The following is an 18,540-nucleotide window of genomic DNA, read 5'->3' on the forward strand; positions in this document are numbered from 1 at the left end:
AAACGGGCCATTGATCATAACGCTGCACTTTTGGGAATGACTCACAGCCCCAGCCACCATCCTTAACACCTGTGTCAATTCTTGGACCCCTTGACCTTGTCACTTTGCGCTGCTGCAGTTCTGTCTTTTGGAGGAATCTACACAATGACACTACTACTAAGAGGTTTTGCTAAATTCGTCCAGCAGAGAAAATATGAAGAGAAGCCAGAGGTACGGGGAAATGAAACACCAAGGCGAGGCCTGGGGATGGCCTGAGCCTGGGACTGCTCCTCCTGCCCCAGGAAAAGTCCTGGGTCAGTGAGGGACAGGCAGGTAGACAGGGCAGATAGACGGTGATGCTAAGGCAGGCTCCGGGGAAAACCACTGGCATCCAAGGGATGGAAGATGGAGAAGAGAAATGAGGGCCGGCTGAGTAGACACCCTCGGAGGCAGAGCAGGGACAGAGCCTGGAGGATATGGCCAGCAAGGGTCTGCACTGCCCCTGACACAGACTGCATGAGGACCTCAAGGTTCTCGTGTTTCTGTGGATAGACCTCAAGCTGTAGGTGTAGGTTTGTGCAACATACGCTGTTGGAGGACCACAAGCAGAGGTGACAGGTCTGATCTGCCCGCCCTCCCCACCCAGGCACCCTGAACACTCCTTTCCCTTGACACTCACCCCAAATTTAACCTTAACTGCTATGCCCAATGCATGGGTGGGGGTCTGTGGGCCTGGGTGTGCAGGACTGGTGGAGCAGCCCCATTACAGGCTGCATTTAAATGGGGCAGGTGTCAGGTCTGGACAGCCCAGGCCTCCTGGAGATGACGACCACAGCTCATGGAGACCCCGGCAAATCTGACAAGACTTGGGGCAGCGAAAAGAACTTTATGGAGTTGGGATACACTTAGGTTAACTTACCCCCAATACACATCTCTACAGTGAAATGTTTATAGCCTAGAAACATGAACACCTAGAGGAAAAGGGAACACAAACACTCTTCTGAGGAGCACTGTCTTCAGCAACTCAAGGTGGGCACTCAGAGTTCGCAGCCCACATCTACACCTAGGAGAAGACACTCAGGGTTGGGGTGTCTTGAAGGATGACAGGGGGGTCCAGAAGGAGGCGGATGGAGGAGCTGCTTCAGGCCAGGGATGGAACGAGCTTCCTCTGCCCGGTGCCTGGGCAAGCAGCACATCACTGCATGGGAAGAGAGAGAAGGAGTGAGGGAGCTTCTATCCTGAAAGCCAGGTGACTGGAGAACCCAGCCCCACCAGACCCACACGTCTCCTCACCCACAGTCACCACCCACTTGGAGCTGATTAACCAGTATTGCCAGAAGGAGGTAAGACAGAGGCTGCTCAGCTCGGAGGAGGTAAGACAGAGGCTGCTGGCTCCCGGCTCAGACTCAGGGTTGCAAAGAGCCCAGAATCTCCAGATTTAGGCAAAGCCTCAGGGCACAGTGTAAAGGACATTCAGGATGAGGGCATGGCAACCACCATCCTCGCCAGGATCCCTGCCTCTCCTGACCTCCGAGCCATCTCCTACATGTAGATCCCCAGGACAGGGCAGGGGCCCAGTGCTTCAATATTGGGATGCAAGTCCCCCCTCTCTGCAAATGTTTCTTCCCACATGGAAGCTGGAGAGTCTCCTGGATTACTCATTCCTGAAATTCAGCCCCAAATGGAAGCCAGGCAGCGGTCTAAAGGCATCTCTCTTGGTAAGCTACCACCTTGCTAATTCTTGAATCTGTGCCCCCTCTGCACTCCCCTGGCCACCAGGACAGGGTGCCCACCTGGAGCAGCATACTGAGGCCCAGGTTGCGGTGCCTCCTCTCCAGCTCCGACACAGCCTGCAGCAGGGACCTGAACCTCTCCGCTGGGTCCTCATCCTCGTCGTCCAGGGACCCTTCCTCTTTCTCTGCTTCCTGCAGGAAGCGCCCCTCCTCCTCAGCAAAGAAGGCCCGAAGCTTCTTGTAGTCAGTCAGGGCCTTCTTCCTCCGGTCCATCACATGTCCCTACAGGATGGGTGGGTGGCAGGGAGGGATACCCGTGTCCTCGGGCTACCCCGAGACACCCCACCCCACCGCCCCACCACCGACCACCTCAAGAGAGGAGAGTCCCCTGACCGTCCTGCCAAATAGGGTCAGGGTACACAGCCACGTTTCCTTGTTCACATGGACTCCAACCCCACCCCACTTGCCTTCCACACAGCAGCGGCGGACTCAGCCTGGCCATGCAGGTCCCGAGCATCGTTCAGATCTTTCCTCATGATCTCCACAGATCCCTTGTTCTCCTGGAAAGAGATGCTGGTTATGGGGTGTGTGGCCACTTCTGAAGGTCTGGGGCCCACCTAAGCCCAGTCCAGAGGGACACTGCACCACCAGAATCCCCTGACGGTCCAGAGGCCTCAGTTCATGGTCTTGGCCCACCAGACACCTCAAAACCCTGCAGGCACCAGAGAGGGGGGGTCTTAGTGACCCACTATGCTCTCTCCAGTCTGAGAGAAATATTTGTGCTAAGAATCCAACAGGGTAACTGTACACAAGACCATCCATTGGGGTCCCTAGTGTTACTGTCCCCAGCGTAGGGATGGAGGGTGGTCTCTTTGGGGTGAGGATGGCCACACCCACGGCCTGCCCAACTCCATGCACTGACTGGATAGGTGGGGTCCTTCACCAGGAGGAAAGACCACCAGTCCCCTGGCCACATGCTCTAGCCCCAAGCAAGCCCCTGGATGCTACACTCCACTGTTTACCCAGGAGACCCCAGGACCCAAACCCTGACACATGTACCCTCAAACGTGCTACTCTCCCCCCTCTGGTGGGCAGGGACCACACTGTTTCCACTCCAGGGGCCTGGCTGTCTTTATTCTCTAAGAAATAAAGTTGAGCCCACCACACACACAGCGGGTCCCTGGGATCCCCAGACCCCAGCTGTGACCAGACTCTCCGATGGTGGGTTCCGACCCAGAATCAAGTGCCACATGTAACGGATGAAAGCACAGTGGAAAAGGTTCCAGAACAAAGTAGGTTAAGGGACTCGGGAGAAGACGGAATGGGAGGGGGGCGCACAGGACTCCAGAGGGGTCGATAGCCTCAGGCCCCGTCCCCTATGAGGGGACTTTGCTCGTGGGGGCAGAGTTACCATAGTGTGACGTCACGCCAGGGGCAGGGCAGTAACACAAAAGGGGCAAGGCATGGGGGCGGGGCCCACAGCAGGACTGTCTGCCCCTGCGGGGTGGGGCAGGCCAGTACAACACTGAGAAGGCGGCAGGGGCATCCTGGGGGGAAGCGGGGGACGATGGGGAGAAAGGGCACTGTCCAGGGATGGGGAAAGGGGGACTGGATACCTTCCGAAGGTAGGGGAGTGGAGAGGAAGCAACTTCTGGGGGTAGGGAATGGGGGAACAAGGCACCGTCCAGGGATGGGAGAAAGGCTTCTGCGCACCGTACAGAGGAAGGAAGCAAAAAGGACAGGGCAACAACTGGGGTATTGGGGGGGGGGGTCAGAGCACCGTCCAAAAGATGGAGATGGGGGACCACGGCGCCATCCGGATAATACGGAGGGGGAACAGGGCGCAGTCTGGGGATGGGAAGGGGGACAGGGCACCCTCCGGGGAAGGGCAGCGCATGGGACGCCGCCCGCGCGCACCTTGCCGCGCAGCGCCTTCCTCCAGCGGGGCTCCCACTCGGGCGGCTCGGGCCCCGCGGCCATGCGGCAAGCGGCGCACAGCGGGCCCCCGTCGGCTCGGCACAGCAGCTGCAGCGCCGCCTCAGAGGCCGGGCCGTCGCGCGCGGGCGCCGCGGCAGCCTCCTCGAGCGCCAGCAGGCGGCGGCTGAGCGGCGGGCGGCCGGGCTCCACAGCGCGCTGCCAGCAGTCGTCGGCGCACTCGGGACACGGGAAGGGCCCGTCCTCCTCCGCCCAGAATCGCACCACGCACGCCCGGCAGAAGCGATGGCCGCAGTCGGCGCGCACCGGCTCGCGAGGCGCGCGCTGGCACAGGGCGCAGGCGGCCTCGGCTGGGCCCGCGGGAAGCGCCAGGGCAGCGGCGGCGGGGCCCTCGAGGAGGGCGCAGACAGGGACGCGGACCGGGGAGCACAGGTGGCTGGGCTGGCGAGGCCGGAGACACGGGGGAAAGCCGGGGACCGGGACGCAGGAAAAGCGCGGCCGGAGAGCCGGGGACGGGGATGTGCGGACGGGGATGGAGAGCAGGGACGAAGGACAAGAATGGCGACTGGGATAGCTGGGCGCCCGGCGCAGGGTCCTGGCAGGCGTGTGCTCCACGCAGGGTCCTGGCAGTGGTGTACTCCAGTCTCCCGGGTCCTGACAGGCCGCTACACTCCGCCTGGGTCCTGGCAGCGATGTACACTCTCTCCGCGCCCCCCCGCCCCGCCCAGCTAACAGTGACGCGCTTCAGTCTCCCGCCCGCGGGCCGACCCACGTCCTTGCACGCTGAAATCTTACAAGGATTGTCACTTCTCCCATAAGTGACTCGTGTGCGAAAGGGAAACAGTTTTATTTGAAAAGTCCATTTTAAACGTCTTTTTTGTAAGCTGTTAGGACCTGAGCTGCAAGCACCTCCTCCGGGCGCAACGCCCACGCGGGGTGGGGACTGGGCTGGAATACGGCCTGCGTGGGACGCTTCCTGGGCACCCTCCCACGTGAAATCGTTCTGTATGCACCGAACCGCGTGTGCCTTCCCCGCGTGCGTAGGTCCGGCGTGGACTCTCAGAGGAACACGTCTTGTGAGGGCCACCCCACGTGGGTGGCCAACGTCCTACCTGGAGCCCAGGCTTTAGGTCCCCAGTTCGCCCCTGAGCCTCAGGCACGAGGAATCCAGCGGAGAGGAAACTCATTGATTTAGAGTGAAGACTTGTGATAAGACCCAGGGCTACCAGTCTCCAGGTCCCTACCAGGAAGTTCGTTAGCATTTCTTTAAAAACAAACAAAAAAGGTTTAGGGAAGGAGCGGTCTGGTGGTTTGTTTTTGGTTTTTTGTTGTTTTAACCAAGCACGTGGTTTTAAAAAAATGCAATTTTTAATTTTTTAAAAGTGAATCTGGGGCTTCCCTGGTGGCGCAGTGGTTGAGAGTCCTCCTGCCGATGCAGGGGACACGGGTTCGTGCCCCGCCGCGAAGATCCCACAAGCCGCGGAGCGGCTAGGCCCGTGAGCCATGGCCGCTGAGCCTGCGCGTCCGGAGCCTGTGCTCCGCAACGGGAGAGGCCACAACAGTGAGAGGCCCGCGTGCCGCAAAAAAAAGAAAAAAATAAAGTGAATCTGTTATTCCGCATAAGTGCAAAATCTTTCTAGGTATTGCTCTTTGGTTTTGTGGGGACTTTTTTTGTTTTTTTTTTTAAATCTGATGTTGACTTAACAAAAAACACGTAAAAGTTAAGTATTATTCAGGGACCTTACTGAGGCCTGTAGCCAGGAAATAGCTGTTGACTGAAGAAAATGCACAACCTAAACGTTGAGAGTTATATTTTATTTGGCAGACTTGCTAAGGACCTAAGCCAGGAAGAGAGCCTCTCAGAAGCCAGGTATTATAGGAGTTTAGGCAACAAAAACCAGGTTTGGAACAACAAAAGATTACTGTTAAAGAAAACCGGGGGCTTTCCTGGTGGCGCAGTGGTTGAGAGTCCGCCTGCCGATGTAGGGGACACGGGTTCATGCCCCGGTCCGGGAAGATCCCACATGCCGCGGAGCGGCCGGGCCGTGAGCCATGGCCGCTGAGCCTGCACGTCTGGAGCCTGTGCTCCGCAACGGGAGAGGCCACAGCAGTGAGAGGCCCGCGTATCGCAAAACAAACAAACAAAAAACCAGACATCTTAAATTAATGAATTTAGTGCTTTTTTTTAATGTATGGGAAGATACAATAGTCTGGGCTTATTGGAATCATTCCTTTGATAGGGACCTTAACCATCTAGGGCCAGTACCCTGTTTTTCTCCTTTCTGAATCCCCTCAGGGTGCACAGTTGGGGTGGCTGTGGTGCCACAACATCCTTTGTTTACTAATAAGGCAAGCTGGTTGTCTTTATCCACACAGCCTCTCCTTACCTCTGAAGGGACTGGTCCAAAGAGGTAGTGGAGGAGCCAGTATATATTAGAAGTGTTTTGGCTGGGAAATACTTGTAGTCAAGCATACATTTTGATAAAAGATTACTGCTAATCACAAGGAACAGATATCTCAAGTTACTGATTTTAGTGCTTTTCTATCTATGGGAAGATGCAAGAATATGGGGTCATTGAAAGTATTCCTTAGATATGCATTTTAACTGTCTGGGGGCCTGGTAAATCCAAAGTGCAGAATGTTTCATCATTTTTTCCCCCATCTTGAATTCCCCTCAGGGCACACTGTCAGTGGGCAACTGTAGTGGGTTGCAACTTACCTCTTTCTATAACAGGGTGATGAGTGACACTCTTTATTCTCTTTGTTTTCACTGGCATAGACTTGAAAATGCACTAAATGAGCGGTTGGAAGTGTGACTGGAAAACTGAGGTTAGTTCTGTGGAGCAATGGTTAGAAGGAGGAAAGCACTTCAGGCTGAGCCTAGCTGATTTGTTGGGTAGACTAGGAACACAGTGGAGAGAAAAGTGGGGAAAAAGAAGAAAAAGAAAATCAATGAGCAAAGGCCATGATAATGCAGTGAGTGTGAAAAATAATCAGGCACAACCATTAAAGGCAAATAACCAAACTAGGAAGATGTCAGCCACAAATATACAAAGAGTTCATACAATTTGGAACAGAAAAGTACAACGGAAAAATAGCCCCTGCCCCATGGAATTTGTCAGCTCACAGAGAAAATGCAAATTCTGAATAGACATGAGAAAAAATATACACTCTAACCAGTTACCAAGAAATAGAAACATAAAGTGAGACATTTTTTTTTACTATTAAGTTGGGAGACCCTGTTACTAAACCAAACCTGGGTCCATTCATTCATGTCGCAGCAAAGCCAATCAGTCTACTGACACTGAGTTGTGGTGAAGGAAAGTATGCAGGGTGCCAAGCAAGGAGAATGGGCAGCTCGTGCTCAAAAAGCCCAAACTCCCCAGCGGATTTTAGGGAAAGGTTTTTAAAGGCAGCATTTGGGGTAGGCAGCTGGTGGACTTTCTTCTGACTGGCTGGTGATGAGATAACAAGGGGATATTTCAGAAATCCTAAACATCTGGTTCCAACCAGTCTTGGGTCTACTTGCCTGTCAGCATGTAGTCACCATCCTCCACCTGGGTGGGGGTCTTAGTTTCTGCAGAACAACTCAAGAATTTGCATCAGATTATTATTATGTCCCTTGAGGAGGAAATAGGACTCTGTTTTATTGCTGAACTATTTTTCAAGCTCTCTTGCTTAATGCTTTTCCTTTGTTTCTGCCTTCCATCACTTCCCTAATTAGAGCCTGAGTCTGCTCCTCCAAACTCAGGGAAGGCCTAGGACACTAATGCCTTTTTCTACAAACAAGGAATGGGGGATATGGAGGGGATTTTGTACCTGGGAAGTCCCTCCTGCTGGGTTTCAACCAAAAAAAACCTGATTTTGCAGATATTGCTTCTGGGAGACAATGTAGCAGTATGTGTTAAGGATCTTCAGATTTTTCATAACCTTTGGAATTCCTTTTCTCAAAATATGTTCTATAAAAATAACCCAAAGTGGAAATAAATCGTCATTTGGTTTGGTCTGGAGAAGTGTTTGTCATATCACTATTTGGGAAGGGGGGAAGCTTAAAGTCCAATAATAGGGGAATGACTCAGCAAATTATAGCAGCCATCAATTTGAAGATGTATGCATGAAAGATTTTTGGAAATGAGGAATGACAAACATTGTTAGAACCCATCCATGGCCTGCTCCCAACTCCAATGTGTGGATTTTTCCCCACACCAGGCAATTCTCTGTGTTTACAATTTAACTTAATTTTGACACGTCTGGAGATAGCATCAAACCCCACAGGTTAAGGGCTCAGTGATACAAGACTGCCCCCCTGCAACTTCAGTTGCCAATCACAAATCCAAGCATCACCTGTGATACTATAGTATCACAAATGTCTATAGACCAGAGGGTCTCATCACAGTATCACACTATCCTTCGTTAAGACCAGCAGAATCAAAATTGTGTTGTGCAGAATTCCCATTTTCCAAGACAGACTCAAACTGGCATTTTCCCTCCAGCTTCCTTTGTACCCTCCAGACGAGAGACAAGGAATGGGAGAAGAGAGGGCAAAGAAGAGATGTGCATTCTCTCCCTCATCTGCTTCTTGAACCATCCAGAGAACTGAAGACTCCCACTTTCAGGTCAGAGGCAGAATAAGAGTGGGTGATGGTCTGAATTATTGCTCAGAATAACATTTCATAAATACCACCGATACAGTAGGACACTTGGCAGGCTCTGAGCATCTTGATGCTGACATCAAAGACATCAAAGAACTAAATAAGGGACTTCCCTGTTGGCGCAGTGGTTAAGAATCCGCCTGCCAATGCAGCAGACATGGGTTCAATCCCTGGTCTGGGAAGATCCCACATGCCATGGAGCAGCTAAGGCTGAGCGCCACAACTACTGGGCCTGTGCTCTAGAGCCCACGAGCCACAACTACAGAGCCCCTGTGCCACAACTACTGAAGCCCACGCACCTAGAGCCCGTGCTCTGCAACAAAGAGTAGCCCCTGCTTGCCGCAACTAGAGAAAGCCTGCATGCAGCAACGAAGACCCAACGCAGCCGAAAATTAATTATTAATTAATTAATTAATTTTAAAAACCCAAAGCTTTATTAAAAAAAAAAGAACTAAATAAGAGAATGCCTCACCATGAAAGGGCAGAATTCCCAGTTTTGCTGATTCTGAACCATATTCCATATTTCTCAATATTGGATTTTAAATAGGTTAGTATAAAGTTTTGAAATTAAATTAGTAACAATGAAAAAATCTGAATATTTTCTATAAGTGTGACAAAGTAGTTTTTTTTTTAAGGTAACAAAAAAATAGACCACTAGAAGAGAAATAAAGGATTCTAAGGGTAGCAGAATATACCACCCCAAAATGTGTCATTTTGAGCTGACACAAATGAGGATGAACAGTTGCAGAAAGATGCCTTCCCAGAGTTTCCTTAACTGACTAAAAGCAGAAAGTTCTGAAAAATGAAAACTGCCATAAGTGCCCTCTCTGGGGAAGTCTTCTGGCTGTGAAGATGATGGAAAGTCAGGGCCAAGATGGACCTGCACTAATGACACTTGTCTTCCATTGGTTTCCCCCCAAATATTTACCTTCCCATAGCTTGACACCCCTGGAAGCCTAAAACCCTTTTCCTTTCTCTTGTCACTTCTCTACAGGTTTATTTGTTAAGATGCTGTATAAGCCCAAGTTCTAACCTGAGATTTCTTCCGTGTGATGTGCACCATATGCATTAATAAACTATTTTTCTCTTGTTGATCCGATGGGTTGTTTGTTTGTTTTTGTCAGTCTAATTATGGGGTCTCAGCCAATGAAACTAAAATGAGAAGAGAGAAAAGTTTTTCTCTCCTTAAGTTTTCATTAAAGGAAGTTGTAATCGCACATCAGCCTAATGATTTGATGTGTTTTATTGCATTTCGAGTTACCCTATTTTAAGTTCTGTTTTCACAAACCAAACAAAAAGGGATGGTAAAGAGATCTTCAACTACGGGTGTAGGAGAAATGATTGAAGAGCTGAGGGTGTTGAGATTAAGAAGATACAACTCTGGAAATTTCATGTCTGGCATGTGGAAAAGGAATAGAAAGCAATTTTTATTTCTCAGAAAAGACAGAAATAGGACTAAGAAATACAACTTACTAGGAGGCAAATTTGAAGTCGTTATGTTTATGATATTGTGATGTATAATAAGAAATATATATTTGGCCTTCCTCCCTATTCCTAGCACAGAGCTCCTAAAACCCTGGGAATTTCCTAAGTGATGAGAATCATAAAGTTGTCCTGATATTCAAAATGAACCTCTGTCAGTGACGTCACGGTTTGTGTTAATGAGGTAACTTTTGGAAAGTTCTTGAGGATGGGAGCAGGTTGCCAAGGGAACCAATCTAGTAAGAGAAGGTTGGAAGTTTTAGTCCCACCCTCCATAAAAACCCAGAAGGATGGGGTTTGGAGAGTTTCCAGGTCGATGAACACCTGGAGATTTGGAGAGGGTGGCATGCCCAGAGAGGGCATGGAAGCTCTGTGCCCTTTCCCCATACCTTGCCCTGTGCATCTCTTCTACCTGGCTGTTCCCAAGTTATATCCTTTTATGATAAACTGGTGATTAGTAAGTAACATGTTTCTCAGAGTTCTGTGAACTGCTCTAGCAAAGTAATCAAACCCAAGGAGGAAGACAAGGAAACTTCTGATCTATAGTGGGGTCAGTCAGAAGCACAGGTGACAACCTGAACTTTCAATTGGAGTCTGAATTGGGGACAGGCTTGTAGAACTGAGCCCTTAACCTGTGAGACTTGATGCTATCTCCAGTTAGGTAGTGACAGAATTGAGTTAACTGCCTGTGAGAAAAACACAAACATCAGAATTGGTGTCAGATTTGGAATGATATTCCTCCAAATTTTCCATGTTCTAATGAAAAAAAAAATCACAGAGTGTTAAAGCTGAGATTGGTGTTCAGGATGGTTCAGTCCATCCCATGTCTGACATAAAGAGGCTGAAAGCCACACACGTCAGGGTGGTACCTCCACAAAACTACCAGACTGCCTTAAATAAGGACTCTTTCATATTTTCATTTGTATTTTTCTGCTTCAAAGAAAATTATTGTCTCATTTTAGAACTGAAGAGGGAAAAAAATCAGGATGGGGTATTTGTTGGTTTCCAACAAATTAAACGTATTGAAAGGAAAAAGGTGAGTGGCAAATATAAATTGCAATTATGGTATTATCTGTGAGAATAGTTTTCCAGACTTTTCTAGATTTTCATAATAATATGCTTGAAAACTTGTTTCTAAACATGTATTTATTCCTGATACATTTAAAGCTGTATCCACTCTTAAGTACAGCTAAGCTCTATCACATATATTCTTTTAGGTGATATTTCTTTTTATTAGGATCTAAATATTTTTAATTCCCCACATGATCTCTTTTTTAACCCAGGTATTATCTAGCTATATATTACTTAGTTTCCAAATATACAGAATTTATAACTACAATTTGGTTAATAATTTATACTTTACTACACTACAGGTGTAGAACACAAGAGTTTGGAATTTAATGAGCTCTCCTCTATGACTGAATGGATGGGTTATTTTTGCAAATGGTCCCTGTGTGCTCAAAAGGAAAGTGGGTCCTCTGCTTGCTGGTTATAGTTCCAAAATCTTGAGGTTATTAATTGTGTTATTGAGCTTTTCAATATCACTGCTTAGTGGGCTTCCCTGAGGGCGCAGTGGATAAAAATTCACCTGCCAATGCAGGGGACATGGGTTTAAGCCCTGGTCCAGGAAGATCCCACATACTGCAGAGCAACTAGACCCATACGCCACAACTACTGAGCCTGCACTCTAGAGCCCGCGAGCCACAACTACTGAGCCCGCGTGCCTAGAGCCCATGCTCTGCAACAAGAGAAGCCACCGCAATGAGAAGCCCACGCATCACAACAAAGATCAGCCCCTACCTGCTGCAACTAGAGAAAGCCCGCGTGCAGCAACGAATACCCAACACAGCCAAAAAGTAAATTAATTAATTTTTAAAAATATATCACTGCTTAGTTTGTATTTGATAGGTGTTAAAAATCTGTGACAATGGTGATTTACCCATTTCCACATGGATTGCAATTAGCTGGTATTTTGAAGTGATATGAAGTGCATTTATGCTTAAGATGATTATGTTGACTTGATCTAGTGTTCACTGTATCAGAATGTAATGTCCATCTTTGTCATTTATGATCATTTTTACCTCAAATTATACTTTTTTTAGATCCTAAGATATAAACATGGTAGAAAATGAGAAATATCAGAAATACCTAGAAATCATTTATACTGAAATTACTACATCAAAATGCGTGGGACCCAAATAAGCCATACTTAAAGGAAAGGTTTCTGTAAACTCATTTATGGGGGTGGAGGCTGGGGAGAGGAACTAACCATTTGTTAGGGATCGAATTGAGTCTAGCAAAAAGATGAAAAGAAGTGTTGAAGTCTGTTAACCTGATACAAATAGACTGTCAGTATTTCTCCAGCAAAGATAAGTTTATTCGGGATCAGCAGAGAATTGCAACTTGGGGTCTGCAACCATGGTGAGCCTCATGCAAATCCCCACATGGCAAGGGAAGGAGAACACTTTTATAGAGAGGAAAAGAAAGTTGGGAGGGCCACAGTAAACAAAGAGTTCTTGTCTTCATTGGCTGAGTCCTTGCCAGAAAAGAGGAGCATTCTTTCTTCTTCCTATTGGGCTCTGCTGTCATTGCAGCACATGAGAGCTCCCTCTTCTGGTCTCCAAACTCTATTTAGGAAACCCAGCAGGACTCTGCGGGGCCTTCCCAGAGACAGACACCAGCGGACCCCTGTGTCCCCTGCCTCTTGTTTGTAAAAAAGCTTTAGCTTCCTAGGCCTCCCCCGACTTTCAAAGAACAAATTTAATCAGAGAAATGAGAAAATGCAGAAACAAAGGAAAACAGTTAAGCAAGACAAAATAATAGTTTAGCCATAAAACAAAGTCAAGAACCTTTAGTTCCTCCCCAAGTCCAGGTTGTCATCTATGCTTCCGAGCCACCGACTATAGATCAGAGGTTTTCATACCCTCCTCCTTGGGTTCCATTAATTTGCTAGAGTGGCTCACAGAATACAGAGAAACATTTTACCTACTATATCACCGGTTTATCATAAAAGCATATAACTTGGGAACAGCCAGGTAGAAGAGATGAATAGGGCAAGATATGGGGAAAGAGTACAGAGCTTTCATGCCTTCTCTGAGCAAACCACTCTCTCCAAATCTCCAGGTGTTCACTGACCTGGAAGCTCTCCAAACCCCATCCTTTTGAGTTTTTATGGAGGCTTCATTACATAGTCATGATTGATTAAATCATTGGCCATTGATAATGGATTCAACCTCTAGCCCCTCTCCCCTCCTGGGAGGTCAGGGTAGGACTGAAACTTCCAACCCCATCTCACTAGGTTGGTTCCCCTGGCAACCTGCCCCCATCCTCAAGGACTTTCCAAAAGTCATCTCATTAACACAGTCTGGTGTCATCGACAGAGGTTCATTTTGAATATCAAGATACCTTTATGATTCTCATCACTTAGGAAATTCCAAGGGTTTTAGGAGCTCTGTGCTATGAATAGGGAGAAAGACCAAATATATATTTCTTATTATACATCACAATACCACACCTTCAAAATATTTCCAGTACTTCATTAGACTTTTGTAAAAAGTGCACTGGAAAGCAGGCAAGCAAGGAAAATGGGCATAACAGGGAAGATATTGGGGAATATAAGTAAATAAACAAGAGATGATCGTTACACAGACCAATGATGGTAAGGAGCCTTGAGCTGTGAAGTATGATTAGTAACTTATTGTACAAATAGCAAAATATAAATAATAATTGAATATTGTACTATACACTTAAAATCTTTTGAGAGGGTAATTTCATGTGTTTTTTACCAAAATAAAATAAATAAATAAAATTTGGAATTTCTTCCTGGATTTTTTAAAATCTCAATTGCATTGTTCAAGCCTGTTCTTGCTTAACTAAAATAAGTCAAATGAATGACTACTCCCTTATCTCATGGGGTTCTCAAATCTAGGATGAAAAAAAAATGGGCCAGTTTGCATCAGCTCAAGTAAATACCAGTGTAATACTTTAATAAAATGGCACAAGTAAATTTTCTAGGAAGTGAAATCTATTTCATCTTGATGCGTCAGGACCAAAAGTGACAGAAACTAATTTGAACCATAGAATTGAAAATGCAGGAGGTACCTTCCTTGGCTCCTCATCTCGGTCCACTAGGGTTGCTATCATACTATAGACTGGGTGGATTAAAAGCAACAGACACTTATTTCTCATAATTCTGGAGGCTGGGAGTTCAGTGTCAAGGTGCTGGAAAATTTGGGTTCTGGAGAGAGCCCACTTTCTGATTCATTGATTGATGACTTCTCACTGTGTCCTCAGATAACAGAAGGGGCAAGGGAGTGCTCTTTTATAAGGGCACTAATCCCATTCCTGAGGGCACCACGCTCACGACCTAATTACCTCCCAAAGGCCCCACCTCCTAACACCATCACCCTGGGATTTCAACATGAATTTTGGCGGGGAGTGCTATTCACACCACAGCACTCCTGAAAGGGTGTTGTGCCATCCAGCTCTCATCCAGCAGAGCTCTAATGGCCGAATGTCTTCAGGATATATGCCACGTCTTCTTTCCAAGCTCTTCCTTCTGGTGGAGTCCCCAGGCAGGTGTCTCCTATTGGCAGCCTTCAGCTTCTACTACAATCAATCTGAGCCTAGCAAACTGTGCTATTGTGATCTATAATAAGAAATATATATTTGGTCTTCCTCCTTCTCCTGGTACAGAGCTCCTGAAACCACTGGAATTTCCTATAATAAAAGCAATAAAGGTGTCATTTGTTCTGTTAATGAGGTGACTTTTGGAAAGGCCCTAAGGATGGGAGCTGGTTGCCAGGGGAACCAATCATGTAATCAAGGGATTGGAACTTGCAGTACCACCCCCGACCTCCAGGGAGTGAAGAGGGGCTGGAGATTGAATCAGCTGCCAATGTGCAATAATTTAATCAATTATGCCTATGTAATGGAGGCTCCAAAACACCCAGAAGGACTGGTTCCAGGGAGCTTCTGGGTTGGTAGAAATTTGGGGAGAGTGGCACAAGCAGAGAGGGCATGGAAGCTGGAGCCCTTTCCCCGGGCCTTGCCCTGGGCATCTCTTCCACCTGGCTGATCCTGAGTTACGTCCTCTAATAATAAACCAGTAATCTAGGAAGTGAAATGCTTCTCTGCGTTCTGTGAGCTGCTCTAGCAAATTAATCAAACCCAAGGAGGGGGTCATGGGAACCTCTCATTCGGTGGGACAGAAGCACAGAAGACAACTGGACTTGTCACTGGCATCTGAAGAGTGTGTGGTGGGGGGCAGTCTTGTCGGACTGAACCCTTAATCTGTGGGATCTGATGCTATCTCCAGGTAGATGGTGTCAGAATTGAGTTGAACTGTAAGACACCCAGCTGGTGTTGCAGAATTGCTTGGTGGTATGGAGAACCAATCCCACCCCACGTTGGAATTGGAGTCAGAATCCTTTTGTAAACAAGAGCTCCTCTCTTCCAAATGCCTCAACCAACGCTTAGAGTTGGTGTCATGCTGGTCACTGAGATTGTCGCCATGACCAGGGAAAGGGTCTGAGTGATCAAACCTCCTGTTCAGGGCTGGGACCAGCATCAGCCAGAGAAAGGCAGTAAATTCTGGGCAAGCCCGACCACACGGAGCCACAGATTAGCCAGGAGGCCAAGGGAAGAAAGAAAGGAGATGAGTAAGAGAACACTGGAAGGCCTACGAAGTCACCTGCTAGGCTGTGGAGTTGACGGGCTTGGAGATGACCTCACAACTCCAGGAGATAACCCAGGTGAGGAGAGACCACTATCCATGCCCAGGAGCCAGGACCAGAGCCCATATCACTGCCAGGATGCTCCTGGAGAACATGCTAGCTGCAACCTCCACCCTCCAGGAGAAGGGAATAACTTTTGTAAAATTAATGACTAAACTTACAGATAGCAAATGTTGTTTCTTTTAATGCTCCAGTATTAAAAACAAACTTTGGACAATGTTTTAACTTTTTCAACTCAAAAATCATGTCAAAACTAATGACTCAATTTAATGTTTTAATTGCAAATATAGTGCTAAGTTTTTTAGATATTTTAGTCAAAACTTTTAAATAATTCAATGTCCTAAAAATTCCAAATATCCCAATGATATTTCTAAGCTTAAAGCAATATTAAGAATATTTCTAGGGGCTTGAGTCACTATATACAACTCATATAAAGTTATTCCATCATCCCAACCTAAGCAAATAGGAGTTTCTTTCCCAGGGCTCTGAAGGGAATGAACGATAGGGCACTGAAGGGAATGTTTCCTAGAGATCAGAAATAATTCACCAAGGAGCACCATGCCTTTCATATGTGAACTCACCAATCCAGAGCCCACACCTTAAGCATCTCCTCTCACATTCATGGGCAGGCCACTGTCCACCTGCCCTCATCACCCCAGGGCAGGTACCACACAACTAGGGACAGGCCCTATGCCCCGAGCCAGCTGAAATTACTCAAACCAGGCAATCCTGAGTCTGCTTGCCCTACCTTATCTTGTCTTTCCTGTAGAAAAAACAAGGGGTCTTTCTCAAGATTTCCCCTCGCTCCCCCTGCTTCCTAGCAGACCCTGCTGTTTCTCAGTGTGGCCTGGCCCTGTGAGGTGTGTTGTGCCCCTCCTCTTGGGAACTGTGAGTATAACAGCTATCTTTTCAATGGCAGTCATGTCTTGATCTCTTGGCCTCACCATACCTGAATAACAACAGTAATAAGTTTTTTAATTGGCTGTATTTTAAAAGTGAGACAAAGCCAAGAGCAAGAGGCAGCCGTGGAAGACAAGTTCCTAATTATGGGTGGACGTCAGTGGCTGTGTGCAGAGCCAGGGCTTACACAGAAGGGGAATGTGACCAGGTTCCGTAATATCCCAATGCTCAGATGCCGGGTTGCAAGGGAGGCTAAGAGTAAGTTTATCTGTCATTTTTCCAGGAGCAACAGCACCCAGCCCCTTTCTAGAATCTGAGGAAGTTGCAAAAAGCATTAAAACTGCTTACTTCTAAGGCAAAACCAATTCTTGGTTGTGGAGAAACAAAGCCATGTAAATAAAGTGAATATCAATCTACAGGGGAAAGGTTGAGTTCAAAGAATGTATGCTGGGCAGCCAGGAGTTATGCAGTCATGGAAAAGATTTAGAGCTTTCCCAGAAAATCTGAAGGGAGGCCTTAAGAAAGACTAGGTAAATCTATGCATATCAAAATCACATATTGTGAAACAATTACACAAAAACAATACCTGTATAACTAATAAGGAAGAATTCATGGAAAGTTGTTACTATACATGGGGAAGGGAAGTGGAATGAGAAGCAGGGGGACAGGCAGGTGGTAGCATATGCCCTGTGATAAACCCATGCAGGTGTGGGTACCTGGAATAGGAGTTTAAAATAGCCAACCAAAGGCACCACCCAACACAGCCACTGGACACTGTACTCCCAGCCTGCCTGGAAAATCATTTTTCGAGCCCATTCCACATCGGAAAATATTACAGGAGGTTATTGCTTCTCTAGAAAAGAGAGTCTGCGCTTAGGTATGAGGACTTATTTGGTGTTCCAGCATAGGACTCTGGGAAGGATGCTGTACACAGAATCTAAGGCTGCAGACAACACCAAAAGAAGATGAGCCTGGGGTCTCGGGTCCTGACTCGAAGGAGTCTCTAAGGGAGACCTGGTGGTGAGCTCATTACCATAACCAGGCCTGTGATTAAAGAGTTCCAAACTCGAACCCATCATCCCCGCTCCGCTCCCCACCCCCCAGCTCTTCCCCTCCTAAAGTGTGGGAAAAGCTCCGTCCCTCCCAAAATTCTGGACAGTCCCCCTCCCCGCCAAGACAGCGAAAGAAAAGCCAAGGGCACTCGGAAAACCCCCACAAGTCACTTGATACCGCGCGCGGGTGGCCTCAGAACAGCCAGTCGCTTTGCTAGCGTCTCCATTTCACGCCCAAGGACCCGGATGCGGCGCGCTCGATGAGGGTCCTTGGGCATGACCCGGACGCGACGGGCGGGGATGGTGCACAGGAGGGTGACCGCAGAGCCCCCACCCACTCAGGCCGTCCTGGCGCTGGGATCCTGCGCGACGGGGCTTCCCAGACACAGAATGAGTAGCGCGCGGGAGGGCGCTGGGGCTCAGGGGCTGCAGCAGTGCAAGGGTGCAGGATACAGGGACGCGCGGACACAGGATTTCAAGGGTGCTAGATAGAGGAGCTCAAGGGCGTAGGAGTGCCGCAGTGCCAGGACGCAAAGGGATGGCAAGCGGCACACACCGTGCAAAGACACAGATGGGAGGGAGGGTTGTAGAGGTGGAGGCGAACCTTCCCTGAAGAAACCGCTCCCGCCTACACTCTGAGGACTGCCCGCGCGGGATCAGAAAGAGCGGCGGCCTCCGGTATTTACCCGAAAGGGCTCATCTGGATTGGTTCAAACTCAATCTTGCCCGCCCCTCACGACAAACCTATTCGCTAAGGCGCCTCCTCGAGCTTTCCAAGGCTTTCTATTATTCCACCACCTCTGCTGCGTCCTTCAATTTGGCGTGTGAGTTTGCCATTTCCTGTATTTTATGCACATTTGTGCCTTAATGTTTTCACCCATGTCTTTGGATATTATCGTGATTTCCTGACACGCTTGTAACACAGAAATGCTCCTGCTTTGGGGCGGGGGCTGGAGGGGTCGGGGGGGAGGGGCTGGACAAAACCACCCAGACAAGCCCTGGGATGTCCCCTGTGTGTGTCACGGGTGAGGCCACCTGCCCACCCATCCCCCAGTCACCCTCCGTCACCTTC

General features: G+C 48.2%; 1 protein-coding gene across 1 annotated transcript; it reads right to left on the reverse strand.

Annotated features, from left to right (window-relative positions):
* Positions 1 to 845: 845 nt before the first annotated feature.
* Positions 846 to 17,746, reverse strand: RNF187 (ring finger protein 187). The gene is made up of 5 exons (XM_060146399.1): positions 17,647 to 17,746; positions 3,630 to 4,330; positions 2,180 to 2,272; positions 1,773 to 1,994; positions 846 to 1,177 (listed from the first exon to the last, which is right to left on the reverse strand). The coding sequence occupies exons 1-5, from the start codon at positions 17,744 to 17,746 to the stop codon at positions 1,175 to 1,177; spliced, it is 1,119 nt and encodes a 372-aa protein (XP_060002382.1). The 3' UTR covers positions 846 to 1,174.
* Positions 17,747 to 18,540: the final 794 nt, after the last annotated feature.

The sequence above is a fragment of the Lagenorhynchus albirostris genome, chromosome 3 (assembly GCF_949774975.1).
Source record: "Lagenorhynchus albirostris chromosome 3, mLagAlb1.1, whole genome shotgun sequence".
NCBI lineage: Eukaryota > Metazoa > Chordata > Mammalia > Artiodactyla > Delphinidae > Lagenorhynchus > Lagenorhynchus albirostris.